This window comes from Perca fluviatilis, chromosome 18 (genome assembly GCF_010015445.1).
Source record: "Perca fluviatilis chromosome 18, GENO_Pfluv_1.0, whole genome shotgun sequence".
Taxonomy (NCBI): Eukaryota; Metazoa; Chordata; class Actinopteri; order Perciformes; family Percidae; genus Perca; species Perca fluviatilis.
The window spans coordinates 19,076,488-19,095,832 of record NC_053129.1 but is presented as its reverse complement, the minus strand read 5'-3'; the positions used below and the strand labels follow the sequence as shown (position 1 = coordinate 19,095,832).

At 39.4% G+C, this 19,345-nt stretch overlaps 1 protein-coding gene across 6 annotated transcripts; it reads left to right on the top strand.

Annotated features, from left to right (window-relative positions):
• The first annotated feature begins 127 nt into the window (after window positions 1-127).
• Window positions 128-18,555, top strand: snx9b (sorting nexin 9b). Of its 6 annotated transcripts, none has more exons than XM_039781700.1 (20): window positions 128-440; window positions 2,254-2,340; window positions 3,675-3,749; window positions 4,739-4,870; window positions 5,625-5,702; window positions 6,741-6,903; window positions 9,894-9,929; window positions 11,636-11,771; window positions 12,047-12,131; window positions 12,428-12,553; window positions 12,700-12,817; window positions 12,924-13,054; window positions 13,218-13,321; window positions 13,458-13,561; window positions 13,754-13,831; window positions 14,042-14,118; window positions 15,161-15,250; window positions 16,676-16,790; window positions 16,888-16,979; window positions 17,111-18,555. In XM_039781700.1, exons 1-20 carry the CDS (start codon window positions 429-431, stop codon window positions 17,156-17,158), a joined length of 1,887 nt encoding a protein of 628 aa, XP_039637634.1. In that variant the 5' UTR covers window positions 128-428; the 3' UTR covers window positions 17,159-18,555. The 6 variants fall into 6 exon arrangements, with proteins under 6 accessions (XP_039637634.1, XP_039637633.1, XP_039637637.1 ...); XM_039781699.1 differs by having other exon boundaries at window positions 12,044-12,131; XM_039781703.1 differs by lacking the exon at window positions 5,625-5,702 and having other exon boundaries at window positions 12,044-12,131.
• The last annotated feature ends 790 nt before the right edge of the window (window positions 18,556-19,345 follow it).

Below are 19,345 nucleotides of genomic sequence, written 5' to 3'. Positions count from 1 at the left end.
TTTCAATGTATAATATTTATGTTTATGTTACGTTTATTTACGTTTGTGAGCCGGTTTAAAAAATTTTTTTTTATATAGTCATGTCTTCTTGGGCCATATGTCGGACCGAGACTACCTTTCCGGTTTCTCTCCGTAGCGGGTCACTCCCTCCCTACTGTCAGCAGCAGCTCTCTGAGCGGTTCAAACTTGAAGCCACATTGAAGTAATCGATTCCTACCGTTTTCTTTTTCCAGGTTTTGAGTTTTAAAGTAACAAACTGTTATTCGTAATGTGTTAAAAGTCTATGGTGCGGCGGCTCTTCACCGGGAGGAATTACCGTTTTGTCTTCGCTTTTAGTTGAAAAGCAGCGGGGAAAATGTCCAGCTGAGGATTCGAAATCCTGAAAACCGCAGGGCCCGTTTTTGTAATGATTGATCAATGCTTCGACAATGGCGCTAAAGGTTAGTCGGACAACTTTTCTAGGCTGTTTTAACGTCAACCCGGGTGTATTGTCTCTTCCAGTTGTATTTTATTTTATTTTTTACCAATAATGCGGGCTGTGGACTTGTACAAACACAGAGTTGTAGTTTCTCGCATTAGGTTTATAGTGAACACTTCACTCGATAAGCTACATATTAAAAGTCAAAACTTAATACTCTGGTTAAAAAGCGTGTAATGGACGCTTACGACACGTTTGTATTCAGTAGATGTGACAAGAATGTTTTTGCTATACATGGAAAATATGTCTCATTAAGAAAGTGTCTTGTGACATTTTACTACCTTCCCAGTGCGGGTCATGTCTACCTCCGTGGAATTCTGGGAAATGGAGTCTTTAGTGTGTGTGTGTGTGTGTGTGTGTGTGTGTGTGTGTGTGTGTGTGTGTGTGTGTGTGTGTGTGTGTGTGTTTTTTTTTGTGTGTGTGTGTGTGTGTGTGTGTGTGTGTGTGTGTGTGTGTGTGTGTGTGTGTGTGTGTGTGTGTGTGTGTGTGTGTGTGTGTGTGTTTTGTTCACTAATCTTCACCCTAGACTACTGTATATAATCATCATTAATACAGTTAGTTGTAGTATTAGTATTAATTATTGAGTTACTGTGAGTATTAATAGTATTAGCAGCTTATGAGTGTTACTATAATAGATGGTTGGGTCTGAGGTTTATTGTGATTACAGTTTTGTGTTTGTGGTTCCAGATAACCACCCATTATATAGGTAATAATCCCTCCAAACAATAGATATAAATTAAAGAAATAAAAAAGAAATTAAGTCTACTGTCCAGAATCTATAAATATGCAAATATTCTTAATTTAAAAAATGTTACTGCTCCACACAAGATGACTCCTACTACACTGAAAGGAGTTAGGTTTCCACATCACTTTTGTTAAAGTGGCGTATTGGACCATTATTGGTTTCCAACTAGTTGGAAACTAAACTTTACTGGTGGCACACATGTTAAAGAGAAACTTCCCCCTTCTACAGCTGCATGTGAAAGCTTTCTAGTGTCAAACATCCAAGTAAAGTAAAACATTAGTTACATTAAAATAATACCTGAGGCTGAGGTCAGAAACATTCATGACTCTTTCACTTTTGTAGTCCCTCTTTAAAAACATCATCCTGGGAGGTGGCAGGCTAACACTAAAATAGATCTCTGTTCAGCCAAGAGCAAATAGCCTTGAATTCCATGTCATTGGTTAATGAACAAGTTAGTTAGATAGTCTGTGAAGTTAATACTGTTTTGATAACATATGGCATGCATACTTTTTTAGTATAGATAAGAACTGACAATCCAAGTGAATTTGGATAGTAAAATTGATGAAAATAAATGAGTGGGTGGGCCTTAAAATCAGCAATGACGTGAACTGTGAAAAGCGAGTCATATTTAGCATAATTTTCACACCGTTATCGCGCGTGTGTGTGTGTGTGTGTGTGTGTGTGTGTGTGTGTGTGTGTGTGTGTGTGTGTGTGTGTGTGTGTGTGTGTGTGTGTGTGTGTGTGTGTGTGTGGGGGGGGGGTAACTGAAGCAGGTAATGTAATGGTTCTGGTCTTGTTTTTGGTTGATACTGGTGCCTTGAGTCAGCATAACATGCCCAGAAGAACTAGTTTGGCCTGTTTCACATCCCCTAATTTAACTAACTCCACAAGAATTATAATCCTGAGGGTAATATTGGGTGTGTTGGTATATGTGCGTACACGCACACCGACGTAAAAACAAAATATTGTTAGACATAACAGTGTTCATCAAATATGCACGTCTTGTGTGTTTTTTCTTGATTGTGTTCAGGCACAAGCTTTATATGACTTCATTGCTGAGGCTGGAAACAACGAGTTGACGGTGAAAGAAGGCGAGACACTTATTATCACCAATCAGGTAAATCTATACCAGCACGTCTGTATCTTCCTTCTATCTCCCCTATGCCCAGTAGACACTGGGTGCAGGATCCCACTGCCTACTGCTGCAATGGCAGTTGTCTTCTTTATTATTTATTCAGCTTGTTTACATTAAGTTTTAATGTGTGGGTTTGTTGGTGGTTCCTGTTCTGTGTACATCATGTACAATTTGTATTGGGTTTGATGTAGTTTGTATTATCTCATCTGATTATGAAGAATGAATCTGGACCTAATTGTTTGTCACCACTGACACTGGAAGAGGAACACATTTAGTTTTTCAGTAAATCATTATTTAAGTGGTCGTATTTTCTGCCTAAAAGTTAGGTATTAGTTGGCTATAATAGCTTTGTGTGTTGTAGCCTCAACATATTAATGTTCATGTGACTTTTCCGAACACTCGTATTCCAAACCAACGGCCCTATAAAGGCCCAACTCACATGATCTCAGGTTGTATATAAACAAGGAGTGTTAAAAACGCGTACAAAGGAAGGAAAGAAGGGAGTAAACATGATGTCACAGCCAGTTTCCCCAGTCGCCAACAGTTCAAAGGTCACTCACCGTGTGCTGATCTACATTGTTTTTTGGTTTAAGCCAATCAGGAACTATAAGGAAAACAGGCTTTTTTTTCTTCTTCTCTAAATCGCCTGTCTGTGGAGGAATTTGTCCTGGAGCTTTCAGTGTGTTTACAGATACTTGGGAAAACTGGTTATTGTCAACTAGCTAAATAACATATACATGGGAAACCTGGTTTCTGTAATTGCAGTAGTGAATCAAGAGAAACACAGTTACAGTAACCCAGCTACGTTTTTCTGGAGAAACTTGATTTCTCCACTTTATTTTATTTATTTATTTATTTATTTATTTTTTGCACAAGTGCATGTGCCTTTCAAATACTTCATACAGTGTAAGTAACTATTGCTGTGGCAGCAGGGATCAAAGGGGGCATCGTTTACTCGTAGCAATGTGTAAATGAGATCCATAGTGTGACCTTAACTGAAACTGAGTTGGTGTCAGTGGATGATTAATTCCACGGCATCAATACAGGGTTAGCTCTCTCGTTTTTACTGTCCTCTCGCTATCACCCAAATTCTTCAAAAATGTCAAGGCTGCAGCAGCATTCACACATCCTTTAGAAATGAGAGGAGAAATCTGATTACTGACCAGCTGCATGTAAATGTGGGTTTTAGAGTAATCAGGTTCCTTTTAATGTGTTTTTTTTTCTCCCAGCACGCTGGTCTTTTGTTTGCATGTGATGCAGACACCTAATCTCTGCAGGCCTGACTGATGTTGTTTTTTGGTCTCACTCTCTTTCAGAGTATTGGAGGAGGCTGGATTGAAGCACAGAACTCCAGAGGGGAGGTTGGACTGGTGCCAGAAGACTACATCGAGGTAAGATAGACAGTCGCTCAGTGTATGATGGTGATTTCACAACAGAAAATCAAGCCGGAAAGCCATCTGCTATCACACTTTGAGGTCAAGATGCACACTATGTACTGTCTATACCAGAGTACAACCAAACATTTAACATTTCAACCGTTTAATGGCTCTATCAGTTAGATATGTGCCATTATAGTCAAGGATAGGTTTCTTCTTTGACTGTTGAATGTGGAGCTGTCTCTAAAATCACAACAGGATATGGCTCCTTCAGGGTTTTGCTGATTCAGTTTTTTTGTGTGTGTCCAGTAACTCTGACCTCATCATAGGGATATGATTCACTCTAAAGACATCCAGAAAGAGACACAGAGAGAGTTTGATTAAAAGTAAACTAAACAACCCTCACTGCAACATCTAACAATGTGGTTTCTGTGTGTACGAGAGATTGATATTATCCGTCCGTTTTACTTAGCAAACAAGCAAGCTCATGTGGATGTGTTTGTCTGACCTTAAGTTACCTCCCCAGCTGCCTCCAGACTGTTTTACTTTCTTCTTCTTTTTTTTCTTCAAATCATATAAACCCACTGATGACAATTGCACTTGTAGCTTATGTAACATCTAATGAAAAACATCAGGACACAGCCTGTTTCTCAAGCAACTACTTTCTATTTCAGTGCACTCTACTGGTAGGAATAAGATCTGCAAAAACAGAAATAAGCCAGAATAATTAAGTGTGGTATCTTCGTATTGACAAGTGGTAGAGCAGATTTTAAATGTGTAAATATACTGTAAGTATACCCAGCCAGTGCTATCACACTTTGGATAAACTGAGAACGTTTTAAAACCCAGTTTGCAAAGCCAGGGAATGCCAAGCAGACATGATCACATTACCACAGAAGAATGTACCTTTAAAAGTCATTAACTCACCCTGGAATATTTGGATTTGCTCTCCTAACGGGACTGTTTTCTGTCTCTCCCTCTGTCTTTTATGTTTTCATTTGTAGTTCAGTAAGCCGGTACCATCGTTCCCAGGAGCAGGAACCGCAGCACCTGCTATAAGTGTAGGAAATGTTGCAATTCCAGACCTCTCCATCTTTGATTCCTACGCTCCTGCAGCAGCACCTGCACAAAACCAGGTAATGCACTCACCTAATGATGGTTTTGGGTATATTAAATTCATACTAGTGTCATATCAAATGCCTGCCTTTTTTGGCTATTCACGAACCTTTAGTCAGAGTTGTAGATTCATGTACATACTTAACTTCTCTAAATGCACCAGCCCAGACCAGTGCTGGAGAAGACGCAAGCGTAAATACCTACAATATTGCCATGCACAGAGCACCTGCCGTGTTCCCATTTGTCCACTCAATAGTATGTGTGATGCGGTGATGTTGAAGAAGAAGCAGAAGTGAGCGATGACAGAGTTTTACTGACGTCCGTGCAGCCCGTGTGATCCCCAGAGATGCAGAAGTGAGAGCAGCTGCTGTGAAGGATATTCATTGTGGTCAAGTCATTTATAACAGACACATGTTTTTGCCCTAGTAAAATAGAACCAAGAGGAAATAAGCTCAGTGTAATCTGTTTCAGGGCAGGAGCTCACTCAAGTATGAGCGTACTGCTGGATCAGTAGAAATTTAGGCACAGAAATGGGTTGAGTCAAGGCCGGAAATGTGTCAGCCGTTATCCCTAATGCTCTTTTTCCTTTCACCCACACTCTCTCACACACACACACACACACACACACACACACACACACACACACACACACACACACACACACACACACACACAAACGCATCCATGTCCAGCATCACTTTAACCCATGCCGTGCTGAATGTAAACCTTCACTGCTGCCGCTTTGTGATGATGTCACCTTCTTTTCCCCTTAAGGTGGATGCTGGGGGCTTAAGTCCCCAGCCGGACACCCCCGACACCCCAGTTTCCCCCTACCTTTCGTCCCCTGATGAGGTAACCGCCACGTAGGGGTGGTGGATGAGGCCAGTGGCATGAAACCCATTCTCTGCCCCAAGCCCCCTCCTCTCTGATTGGTCTGCTTTGGCAAATTCCCCCTCCTACAGTACTCCCACTGCCTGCAGAAAGCATGATCTCACCCTCTCCGTACACCTTGCACTACAGTGCACACTCGCACGTCACCAATCAACTCCCACACCCTTATCTCAATTGTATGAATCAGCACTACAGCAAAACTTTAAAAGCTTAAAGATCAGAGTCAGTGATCCTTGTATCTCACATAGAATTGACTAATCACACAGACAAATCATCAGACCAGAACACAAGCATTTACTCAATGATTATCAGAATCTCATAAATAACCTTCAAAATGTATTTAATGCCATTTGGACTGACTGTTGTTTAAAATGTTATCTATTCATGTACAGTTAAAAGGGGGTGCTAAATCTGGGAAATGCTGTTGGAGTGTTGTTCTGCGTTGCACTGCTGTGATTATTTGTCATTGCGGGAATTGTTTGTGAAACTAAGTCTGTGTGCATTACGTGGTGTTTTAAGAGACCCTGCACTAGTTCTGTGTTCAGGTACCTGGTTAGCATTAAGCTAACTGCAACGTACAAGAGGCACACATTCCCTCTATTGCATGGCTATGCCCACAAGTTGTCATAGTGGTTTACAGTATGTCTGCCTTGCAAGCATGGCATGCAGTTGCATTTTCAGCTTGTAAGATCCTTAAAAAGCACATTCATCATTGTAAGCAAGTGTCTGCATTTTATATTAATGTGATATTTGTAGCTACTGCATGTGTTTACAAACTACACTGTCAAGTTAAATATCTTAACATATATTCCCTGTTAGGGGCCAGGTCTGCATCCTGTGTTTGAAAAAGCATTGTTTAAAGACTACTGTCAGCTTTTCATTAAACAGACTCCAAACTAGACTGGACTCTGTGTTCTCTCTCTCTCTCTTCCCTTCCTCTCTATACTTGATCTGTCATTCTTTCGTCCCTCACATTTTTTCTCTCTCTGTCTCTTCCAGGCTAGTAACGGTAATGATCCCTGGTCGGTGTGGAACGCAGACCCCTCGGGGGGCTCGAACAATAACTGGGCGTCCAATCCAGAGGGCACCCAGACTGGGAAGAGTCCTGCTGACCCCTGGGGCTCCGTATCACAGGGTCACCCTCAGGCTTACCAGGGCCCAGGTAAGATCAGCTTAACTTAGCAACTGTGGTTGGCCTGATGTTTGAAACACAAGATGTTACAGTAAAATTAATGCCTATGATCTTATGCAATTTATAAATTTGATTATATTATAATTAATTCTTGTGGTTGTACTTAAGGCTGAGCAATTTGATCGATTCTGCGATATAAATCGATATTTTTTTCCCCAAGAAAGTATCGATTTTTAAGCCGCGAGTATCGATACATAAGTCCCATTCAAATCCCCCGTGTTTACCCCCGTTCACGTTGCAGGAAGAGCGATTTGGTCAGCCAGCCGCTAGTGTCGCTGTAGAGCAGCCGACGTCAACTGGCGGCCCGTCGCCAAAGCTTTTAGTCTGGCCCGCAGAATAATCATGAATTCACAAAATGTAAAGATGAAAAAATATGTTCTGTTATTTATCATTTCAAGCATTTAGAGCAAAAACCCAGCCCCCTGTATTTACATCTCTATTCACATGCCGGGATTCTGTACAGCGATGCCCGAGCTCCACACACACAGCTGAGCCGAGATGTGTGTGCGTTAAAACACACACACAGCTGAGCCGAGATGTGTGTGCGTTAAAACACATACACAGCTAAGCCGAGATGTGTGTGCGTTAAAGGTTAAAACACGCAGCACCTGACTGGGAACGATACGGCCGCTGGGGCAGATGAACTCACGCTAGTCTCTTTTCTGTAAATAGGCTACAATTAAACCTTCGTGAGTAAAAAGTCAATACTTATCAACGCACTCACCTGTGTAGACCGGCATAAACATGTAGAAAGCGAAATTTCAATCTGCTCAGTCCACCGCGCTGTTTTACGCAAACACAGCTCTACTCTGCAAATAGCGAATTTTTACAAACAAGCTAAAACAAAAGCTGTCGGTTTGTAGTCTAACTGTTTATCTTAGGTTGCCGGGAATCTGGAAATTTTGACAAATTCTTGTAAACCTCACTGCTGGCTGAACAAACCAAACTCTCCGCTAGAGCGGACAATCTGGAGCTAATATGCACGTGAATGACGCGATCGTTATGTTCGAGTGATGATGATAATGCTGGTTGTATTATTTTGCAACAACATCGTTTCATTGCAAGCATTTTCCACCAATCAGGATGCTGCATACTACAATAATGTTTCCATAATCACAGACTTTAACCATCACTCCTCAGTGAACTGCCTCCTAGTCTGAGATCTTTTTCTAGTTAAAGAGCCAGTTATCATTATGGAGTTTCCATGTTTTTTAGGAGTTTGCTCCCACTAATACATGTAAAAAAAAAAAATATATATATATATAGCATTAATTCAGTAAGAAAGTGAAAATTTTGAACAAGAATAGGCGTTTTAGGTATAAATTAATTTTATTTGAAAGTCCGGCCGCCAGAGTGCTTAGAAAAATTGTAGTTGATGATCCCTGCTGTAGACTCTCTGTCCAGTCAGAGACATATATTGTGTAATTGATGTTTTCAGTTCAATTAATTAAATCCAAGTAAATGGAACACTCACAAGATGTCACCAAAATCACTCTGTCCCCTTTAAATCTTTCAGAAAATTATGTAAGTGTATCGAATTATATCGAATCGTATCGTTGGCTGAATACCGTGATGTATATAGTATCGTGAGCTGAATATCGTGTATCGTATCGTGAGATTAGTGTATCGCTACAGCCCTAGTTGTACTTACACTACTCAGTAGTACTGCTATTAAAAACCTTATGATAATCAAAGTTAGGAAACAAAGACTATGCTGCATATGTCATTCTGAAGTGCTTCTGCTTTCTTTTCAAGTGATTATTTTTGTTTCCTGTCTAATGTTTAACAGGATCATTTAAGTTTATTTGAATCCAAGATTTCTGAAGGAACAAACATAATGATCCAGAAATGGTTGGGGCTAAAAACAGAGATTAAAACCTCTACATCATGATTCCACGCATGGGAATCTTTAGTTAAACTTACTGTTTGCAGATGGTTTTCTTTTTAAACTGTAATTGTGGGGACAGGATAAAATATATGGCTGCATTGGATGAGGTTCTGGAAAGCCAAGACTTCCTGCGGATCCCTCTGGAGGTGTGAGCTTAATTCATCAAATAATCAAAGTTTGTAGTAATAAGCAAGCTTGGTGTAACACTACACTGCATCCCAGTTAGGTTATGTGGCTGGTGAATCGTGTTGTACATTTATAACAGCCTAGTCAGACTGTTGTCAGAATCAGCTTTCTGTTGGGATGCATGTTTTGTATTATTATGATAGAGGTTGTTACATCCCACATAAATGTTTTCTTTTCTTTTTTTTCCCTACAATCCACTTCTTCAGGCATGTGGTAAAAGTTCTCTGTTTGGGTAGAAAAGGACGACTTCCTAAATGTTTCAGAAGAGTAAGATTATCTGCAACTATAAAACATGTCTTGGTCTTAAGACAGAAGATGATTTAGGGATTTTTGAAATGTGCTTAATGTTTTGATTTTCCCCCTTATTTTTACTTTATATGTATAAAATTATATTTTATGTTCACCAGGAAGATTACAAAACCCATGTTTCACAGAATGAAAGCTAGGCCAAGTAGTCATGGCAAACAATACTGAAAATCAACTTCTTTGGAGTACCAGATGGGTTTCGCATCATAGAACAATATAGGAAAGAATACTCTTTTTACTCAGAACAGAGTGCTGTTTCCTGATACTAAGTGAAATACCGTGAGCAAACTCTCTAATCTGGAACGAGGTAGTTTGATCTAGTGTTTATTATTTGCAAATTCTATTTTGTCCTGGCCTTTACAGATTTGCATTGATTTTAACTCCTAGATATGGTTCTGCTCACTCGCCATCTCTGGCCAGTCCCTTCACAGAGACACTGCAGCATCAATCAAGTCATGAAAAAGTGACTTGACTTATCATTTTTTTAATTCTCCAGTTGTTATTGTAGAAAGAGAACTGGTTGAATAAATGGCAAGGAGAATAATTAACAGACTTTTTCTTTCTTTTTCTTTTGCCAAAGACATCTACCCGTATCCTTACCTTATCGATAACACAGGTATCCCGTGCATTGCCTGGTGGAAGCTTTTTCCTTATTTTTGTGTGTGTGGGCTGGCAATAAATGCTCATGATCATCAAGACCAGCAAATAGTTTTAGGAATGATTTACAGACTAAAAAGCATGTGTGTGAGGCATTCCGTTTGTATCTTGATATTAACACTATATTAACTTTATTGTGATGTGGGAAAGTGTCAGTTGTAACTGACCTGAGGATTGTGACTGGATTATATTGTACATCTGATACTTGCAATGTATTTCTGCAGTTGATGAGTTTCACAGCATGTCTGCCCTACAGAAGACACAGAGTAGAAACTAAAAACAGAATGAAGTTGACAAAAGGAGGTTTAAAGTTTTCAGGCTGGTTAGCCAAACTTTGTAACAGATGACGGGTACAACTCTAGCTAGGCTAGTAATCTTTTAGCAGGACTTTTAGTTTAGCAGTGGTAAATGAACTCTTTGGTTTATCCATCATGGTTGGATTTAGCTTTGCCCTCATTTTATCTTGGATAACATACTGAATTGATGTTGGATCATCATTGATTCTTCAGTTACAGGAAACTGGTAGAAAAGAGTAGTTACATTTAGCTTTAGCTCAGGCTAGCTGTGGCTTTCTCATTAGCATGTCATGTTTGTTTCTCTGAAATGTTTCTATGTCATTATAAAGTATATGGTAAAACAAATGTCAGAAAATCAGATTCTGGTCTTAACTGAATTTTGACCAAATATGTAGTGATTGCATCTTAGCTTTGTGGGGCAGGTGTAATGCAGCAGTGCACTTCCTAACTTGCCTGTTGTGTATTTGTGTGGGAATGTTTTCTCTAATAGCTTGAGGCCACGTTCCAGCCTCAAGATTTGCCTAGCACCACAGTGTCTTAATCACACTCTATATACAGTATTTATGTGTTTTCACGACTCATTTTGAGAGTGCATGGCTGTTGAGAAAATCATGCTGTGCGAGTTCTGTATTCATATTTTTAGTCTCATTTAGGGACAGAAAGTGAGAATTGGTTCCCATTTAGAACCAGGTTCAAATTGTTGGCTATTTATGTGTCTTTAGCTGTACCAAGCTTATTTTACACCTGGGTGCATGCTCTCAGTTTTCATGTTGAATCCTTGAAGATATTTAACTAAACATCATAAAAATGGCAAAGTGCAATGTTTGCAACTGTTGTGTATATATTTACACAGTACACACTATTAAATTACAGAAATGCAATGTCTCTGATGGCTTACTGTACAGTATAGGCGAGTGCTGCATGCCCTCAAGCAAGTTCAACTACATCAGTTACCTCTGTAAAAGTCTCTTTATAATCTAAAGTTAAGGACCACAGAGTAAGACTAAACAGATTTTTCCACTCATAAAATAAGAGTAAGAAACCTTAATTTCACTCAAATATTACTCTAGTTCGTCTACTTTAGATAACATCACTCAGGCTTATGCTGCAACATGTATTTGGCTCTCTATCCAACACAACAGTGATCGATAATGGAAGCAATTAAGAATTGGTTTAATGAACATCATTTTAATGTCAGTCCCTGCTAGTGGTTAATTGATATAATAGATTGGTTTGTATCTTCCCCAGCAGCTTTACATTTTCAGTTGGCTTCCTGTACATTTACATGTCATACAGTAGGTTGTTGAACATAGAATATGTACTTTCTGTGCCTAAAACACAACCGTGTGTGCATGTGTCTTCCCCTTAGGAGCGGAGGATGATGAGTGGGATGATGAGTGGGATGACATGAAGTCCACTGGAGGTTACGCCGAGTCAGAATCTGGAGACGCCGGAGCGATACAGAGAGGAGCTCATGCGTCTTCAATGAAAATCTCCCTCAACAAGTAAGACCTAATAAGGCAGTAAGACACAAGGCTTTGATTTCTTGATTGTCATAACAAAATGAAGCACAGGGTACAATACAGCACATCACTGTGTCTGAAAGGAAAAAATGATGCAAATGGTTTGCAATTAGATTGAGCTGATCGGAGTTGGTGCTGAACAATGTGCTTAAGATGAAATGGGCCTTTTAGAGATTGGTTTATGGCTCTCTGTCGCTCCCAGAGTTTCATACACAACATCATGGTGAATTTTCAAACTTCTCTTTCTCTTTGAGCAGGTTTCCTGGCTTCTCCAAGTCTGGCCCAGAGCTCTACCTCCTTTGCAAGCAGATCGCTAAGGGCAAAGAAAAGCTGCCAATCTATGTAGGTTATCTCTAAATATCCACCCAAATTGTTCACAGATTATCATTAGATGTCTTTCCTTGTTATATCAGTGGTTGTGGTAAATCAATTTAACCTATATAACTAAACTAAACACAATATGCTGTATCATAACAAAAGAAACACAAAAAAACAAGGTTGATTATTGCAGTAACAGATGTTATACTAATGGTATATTCACTAGTATTATTGCATGGTTTCCTCTTATTGCCAGTGTGAATCTATGTTTATATGCCATAAAATGCAGAACAACAGGTTTCTAAACCTTGTGTTTTCAGATTGGAGAAGTTGGTCCGGTGTGGTCTTACCCAGAAACTCAGCTGGACTGTGTGGTGGCTGATCCCAAGAAAGGCTCAAAGATGTACGGCCTCAAGAGCTACATCGAGTACCAAATCACACCCAACGTAAATATTCAGTACCATCTAAAACATTTTTTTTTTGTCATATTCAGTAAAATAAATATGATATAATATGGTTAAAATAGTGATAAATGTTTTCCTCAAGTTTATATGACTTGCAGTGCCTATAATTCCATGTTATTGGTTCGCAGACCACAAACCGACCAGTCAATCACAGATACAAGCACTTTGATTGGCTGTATGAGAGGCTGCTAGACAAATTTGGGTCAGCCATCCCCATCCCCTCTTTACCAGACAAGCAGGTGACAGGCAAGTGCCTGACTCTGTGAACAAGACATACAAAAAAAAGATGAACACTGCTGACAAAAACATGATTATATAAAATCTTTTCTGTGCATCCTCCCTTCTACTCCAGGACGATTTGAGGAAGAGTTTATTAAGATGCGTATGGAGCGGTTGCAGGGCTGGATGACCAGGATGTGCAGGCACCCTGTTGTTTCCAGCAGTGAAGTATTCCAGATTTTCCTCACCTATAAGGATGAGAAGGTGTGCTATTCCTCCTCCACTTCTTCTCCACTCTCCCTTTATTGCTGAAGGATAGACAAGTCTTTTGTTGTTGTTGTTGTTGTTGTTGTTGTTGTTGTTGTTGTTGTTGTTGTTGTTGTTATTATTATTATTATTGCTTAATTAAAATGGTTCATTGGTACAGGACTGGAAGACTGGGAAAAGAAAAGCAGAAAAGGACGAGACAGTGGGAGTGATGGTCTTCACCACGATAGAGCCTGAAGCTGCGGACCTGGATCTTGTGGAAGTGTGAGTTTCCTCAAACTTTACTCTAAATTGCTACAAATAGAACCTGGCTCAAAAAGCACCAACATCAAGCGTGTGGCTGACTGTATGTTAGCCTGCTTACGGTTTATTGTATGTAAAATGTGTCTCTTGTCCACAGAGAGCAGAAATGTGAGCAGTTTAACAGGTTCACTAAAGCCATGGATGACGGAGTAAAGGAAATCCTCACAGTGGGCAACGAGCACTGGAAGAGATGTACAGGCCGTACGTACACACGGCACTAAATACATGTTTTACCACACACAGGCCACACCTTTACTGTGCTGTAATTACTGTTTATATTAAAGAATGGTTCTTTGTGCTGAGTATTTTGTCAACTCAAGACAAAATTCATTCACACAGTGTGTGTGTGTGTGTGTGTGTGTGTCTTCAAGTTTCATTTCTTCCCCTCCACAGCTTTGCCTAAAGAGTACCAGAGAATCGGCAAAGCCTTCCAAAACCTCTCTGCTGTCTTCAACAGCAGTGGATACCAAGGTACAACAATGAATACAAATATGAGGTCAAATGTTAATTTGAGGGACACCTTCAAAACCTCAACACATGTAATCATCATAATAGCCGAAGTAGATGCAATTTACTATGCAGCCATTCATTATGTGGAAGTCTGTTTTTAAAAACAAATTGGCACACAGATACGGTTAAGAAACACGGTGACGACATGTTTCAACCCCTTCTCTGCTGTAGGTGAGTCAACTCTGACTGATGCCATGACGGCAGCAGGCAAGACATATGAGGAGATAGCTCAGATGGTGGCAGAACAGGTTGGTACTGTTGTTAAGAAATCTTTAGTGTTTCCTTCATGTGTTCATATTCTCACCCAAACAATCTTTACTTTAACTGTTCACCAACGGTCCTGGCAGGGCTGTTAAATATACTACACTTGTTTTTTGTTCACGAACAAAGCAGTGGAGCAGAACTTAAAGGCCTCTGTTTCCTCAAATGTCTTTGAGTTTATTTTAGACCTGTTTATCAACCGCAGTGTTCAGGGTTCACTCTCTCAATAATATCTCAGTATCTCACAATGTCTGTGAACATTTCCTGCTCGCAGTCAGTTTACATCCTGGTTGTGGCGTTTTTATTGACCCCTTTAACCCAGCGTCCTGTTCGTGAAATCTGTATCTGTAAAGGAAGAGGCCACAGGCAAACCTATATCTATTATTACATAAAGTTTGTCTTAACCCACTACCAGTATTTGTGGCTTTTCTGACCGTACTATGTAGTCTGATTGGTGTGGTCTGTAATAAAATGAAATTTGGGCCTTTTTTGATGTCCCAGCAGCTTCCAGAGGGACGATTCATCTGGTAAGCTTATGCTGCTCCAGACACTTTTTGTCAGTGGTACTGTGGAATTGTTGGTTTTAGTTTAGCTATAGCTATATTTTGGACATGGATTCATCTTAAGAGCCAAAAGTCTAAAACAATGCAGTGTATCTATTGCATTAAGGCTGCATACAGCGTTCCATTGATAAATTCAAGCATTTTACCAGATGTACTGCAGGATACGTGGATCTATCAGCTAAATATTATTGCCTCTTTTATTACTGTACTTGTTTTTAGTAGTACTACAGCAACTCTTTGTTTAGTGTCTAGTTCTGCTGGATGCTCAGCTGAATCCGTGGTCAGAATCTGCAAAACTCCCTTTTTTAGGCCATTAGGCATATGTGTTAAAATGTAACTTTGAGAAGTTACTCCTGTGACGTAATGTTTCCCTGTGTTCTTATCACTTTCAGATCTGTGTAATTTCCTGTTTTTGATTTCAGGTTACATTGATATGTTTTTGTCTCTGTCTGTGCTCCCTTTGCAGCCCAAGAAGGACCTCCACTTCGTCATGGAGACCAACAATGAATATAAGGGTCTTCTTGGATGCTTCCCGGACACCATCGGAGTCCATAAGGTACACTGGGAAATAGTTACACAAAGCTTTATAAGAAAGCAAATTTTCTTCAGGGGGCAACTGTTTCTGCAGCCGGAGCCGGTTGCACCAGCTGCTCCTAAATTCAAGCTCAGCCTTAGTAGTTTTTACTAGGTAGAGAACCTGCTTGGATACTAACTCTGAAAGACATATAATTCTCTACGTATGCAGTAAATTCAATAAAAACCATACCTACTTTTACGAAGCAATGACAGTTTAATATATTATAGATTTGGAAGATATGTTACAGCTAATGATGCTACAGTTACTTTCTATTTACATAGTTGATTGCTTTTGATTAGACAGCGTTACAGATGTTTCCTAGCAGCCGATTAATAACACACGTTATTAAAGTCTGTACTATCTAAGACATTCCTAAAGCCTAATAGTGCAACTCAATTTAGTGAATCACTAGTTTAGAAAGTACCTAGTAGTTGTTTAGAACTCAGTAAGCCAGAGTCCAGAGGAGTCAAAATATAGTGAACATGTATAGTCATGTGAAAAAATTAGGACACCATGCTAAAGTTGACTAAAAAGAGGAATAAAAAAATCATCTTTTGGAAATTGATCTTAATGCCTTAATTAAAAAAATGAGGAAAAATCCAACCTTTAAGGACACCAATTTTGTTTGTGAATGAATAATGTATCGTAAATAAATAAATGTTCTTCCTTAAAATACAGGGGGCATAAGTAAGTACACCCCTTAATGTTAAATTCCCATAGAGGCAGGCAGATTTTTATTTTTAAAAGGCCAGTTATTTCATGGATCCAGAATACTATGCATCCTCATAAAGTTCCCTTGGCCTTTGGAATTAAAATAGCCCCACATCATCACATACTGTTCACCATACCTAGAGATACCTAGACCATGGTTTTATTTCAGTTAGCCTAATAGCTGGTTTGATTTGCATTGAGAGATGATTTTATGGAAAGTACCCCATGCCATTCTCTAGGTATGGTGAAGGGTATGTGATGATGTGAGGCTATTTTAATTCCAAAGGCCAAGGGAACTTTATGAGGATGCATAGTATCCTGGATCCATGAAATAACTGGCCTTTAAAAATAAAAATCTGCCTGCCTCTATGGGAATTTAACATAGGGATGTACTTACTTATGCCCCCTGTATTAAAGAAAACATTTATTTATTTACTGACATTATTCATTCACAAAAAAATTGGTGTCCTTAAAGATTGGATTTTTCCTCATTTTTTTTTATTACGGCATTAAGATCAATTTGCAAAAGATGATTTTTTTTTTTTTTTTATTCCTCTTTTTAGTAAATTTTTTCACATGACTGTAAAACTGTCCACCACCTTATCTGGATGCAGGTAAGTTAAATGGTATTTTGTCTTCATACAATGTCACTGAAGACCTTGCGTCGTCTGCCTATTTTTCAAATTCGTGCAGGCAGCCATAGACAAGGTGAAGGAGGCCGACAAGCTGGTGGCCACCAGTAAAATTACCCCTCAGGACAAAGTCACCATGGCTAAACGAGTCAGCACCATGTCGTACGCATTACAAGGTAGCACACTCACTCAGGAAACATTTAAGCGGTTGCGTTTATCTTACGTATCTACGTATTAAATCTGATATCTGGTTTCCCCTTTCGTCTCCCACAGCTGAGATGAACCACTTCCATAGCAACCGTATCTACGACTACAACAGGGTCATGCAGTTGTACTTGGAAGAGCAAGTCAAGTTTTATGAGACGGTAAAGCATTTTTATCGACCATCTATCAACGTACATTGGAGTCTGTAACAGCCTGTTCTTTTTGTTGCCTTATTACCTGGTGAGCCTCTGCTTTTGTATTCATGCCAGTTTTTCCTCTTCTGAATCTACAGATTGCTGCAAAGCTGAGACAAGCACACAGTCAGTTCACTACAATGTGAAAATAATTGCCTTCAGTCTCGCACTACAAGACAAGAAGAAGTTAAACCAGCAAAACATCCAAAATATTCTTTCTTACACTGCATTCTCTTCCCTCCCTTTAATTTAAATTTCACTTCTCTTTCTCTTGCTCTTACCTCATCTCTTCTTTCTTTACTGCTCATGCCAACAGTCCCAGCTCATGGAGTTACTTTTGTTCGCCGCTCTCAGAAGTTTATGAACAGTTAATGAGCATGTGCAGCAGCTGAAAAGTCTTTTAGGGCCAGCAATGATAGCCGAACAAGACACACTTGTTACACACACCCTTTCCTCTGTCCAAGGTCTGCAGCCTGTGACACATAAGTAAACCCCATGAATTGCTATATTGCATTGAGTTTCTCTAATGTGGTGCAGGTTTTGTACAGCTATAGGTGCCAACGTGCCTTTGCTCACATTACATCTCCGTATTTTAAAGCAATACTCTGCAGTTTTTCATTTTTTCCGGGTTAGAAATGGTAAAGGATACGATTTACACATGTTGTCTGCACAGTGATGTAGTGATATACTGAAACCGAAAAACCAAAGCCACCGTCCCTTCTGTCAAGGGGACAGCAAGGGATGTTGATTTTTGAATGCAGCATTTACAACAAATCAGAGCTTTACTGTTTTTCTCTCAGCCAATATTTTGAGAATTTTTGCCTTGTAATAGTACCGTTAACATTTGAGAGAGTCCTAACATCTTCATGAAAAGCAGTGGAGCATTCCTTTTTATGAATCCAAGTCTTGGAAGAGTTGTCAAAGGCAGAGTGTGTCTCCTCTGCATGTCCACTGCTGGCAGTCCTTAGCCCCCTTTCACCCTGCTCTTCCTCAAGAGCTAACAGGAAGCTCCACCTCCTTCCTGACTTCCCCCTTTGAGGAAAATAGAAATGTTGACCCCAGCGTGCGTCCCATGACACTGCAGTTTACATTTCTGGAAAGATGAAGTGGGGGATAAATGATTTTCAATTTGGGTTCATTATATTAAGAGTTGGACATTAAAGCCAAAAATCTATTAAATAATACCTTCCTCCTTCTCTCTCCCAGTTCTCCCGAAGAATATTTGTCCCATATTTTTACCGGAATATAGTGTTTTATTTGAAGGTGTAACAACAATGTTATCTGTAAGAATCTGTACTATAAAAAGAGTTTGGGACAGAGCCATGGAGTATGTCATGTATGCAGTTTTGCTTTTGCTTTTCACCACCCACTTTTCAATCAGTCTCTAATCTTGTTCACTCTTTGTTTTCTTATCACTTGATACATGAAAAAAAAAAAATATATATATATATATATATTCTATCTAACCTATCAGGTGCTTCTTGTCATTGAGATACAATTTTATGTATAGGAGTATTTGCAATAAAGTGTAACTCAAAGAGAAGCAAAGTTTCATTTTGATTTATTAAACAATAATTTGTACTCATTGGGAGTTTGTTTCTTTGTCTGTGTGTGTCTGTGTGTTTCTTCTCTGCACAACACACGACACACTCAGATTTACTCACAGTAAAGCCCTTATTCGTTTCAGCAGATTCATGCGTAGAGATGGATAGGAATGAGAATGAGTCGGCCGCCTGTGCGAAGGGTCAAAGAGTGTGTTTGTGCAGTCTTGTAGCAGAGGAAGTGAAAGAGCCCTTTTTTCCCCACATTCAGCTCACGGCCCCCATCAGGTGCAGCTGGATGTGCAGGCCACATAAAGTATAGATCTTATGCACCACACAGTACAGGCATTCTCATGTTATTTTTGAGTGTATGTGTTTTAGGGTGTTTAATGTTCATTGGAGCTTGGAGCACTCATTCCAGTTTTAAAATATTCATTCTCTGTAAAATCTCGTAAAACATTTATAATTTTTTTTAAAGTTGTATAGGAGTTTAAAGTGAACTGATTACAAACTTTCTGTATCCTTTGGCCTACAGACTTTACCTATGCTCAACACATGCCTGCTATATTGACACAAACTTGCCAATAGGCTAAAGGTCTGTGGAAACCCATGCGTGAAGTTATTTGAATGTAAGTAACACTTACTGGATGCCACAGATAAAAAGTAAGTGTGTGTGTACTTTGTAGAGAGTTATCTCTTATTTCTATCTGTCAGAAATGTTCTTACTTTTCAAGAGTGCTCTTTCAGAACTTAAACATTTCATTTCATATCAAGTAGTGTCAAATTTTTTTG

Coding starts and splice junctions, on each gene's coding strand:
- snx9b (XM_039781699.1), top strand. Junction 3,750..4,738: donor TGCCAGAAGACTACATCGAG/GTAAGATAGACA, acceptor TTTCATTTGTAG/TTCAGTAAGCCGGTACCATC. Junction 12,132..12,427: donor AAGAAAAGCTGCCAATCTAT/GTAGGTTATCTC, acceptor TTGTGTTTTCAG/ATTGGAGAAGTTGGTCCGGT.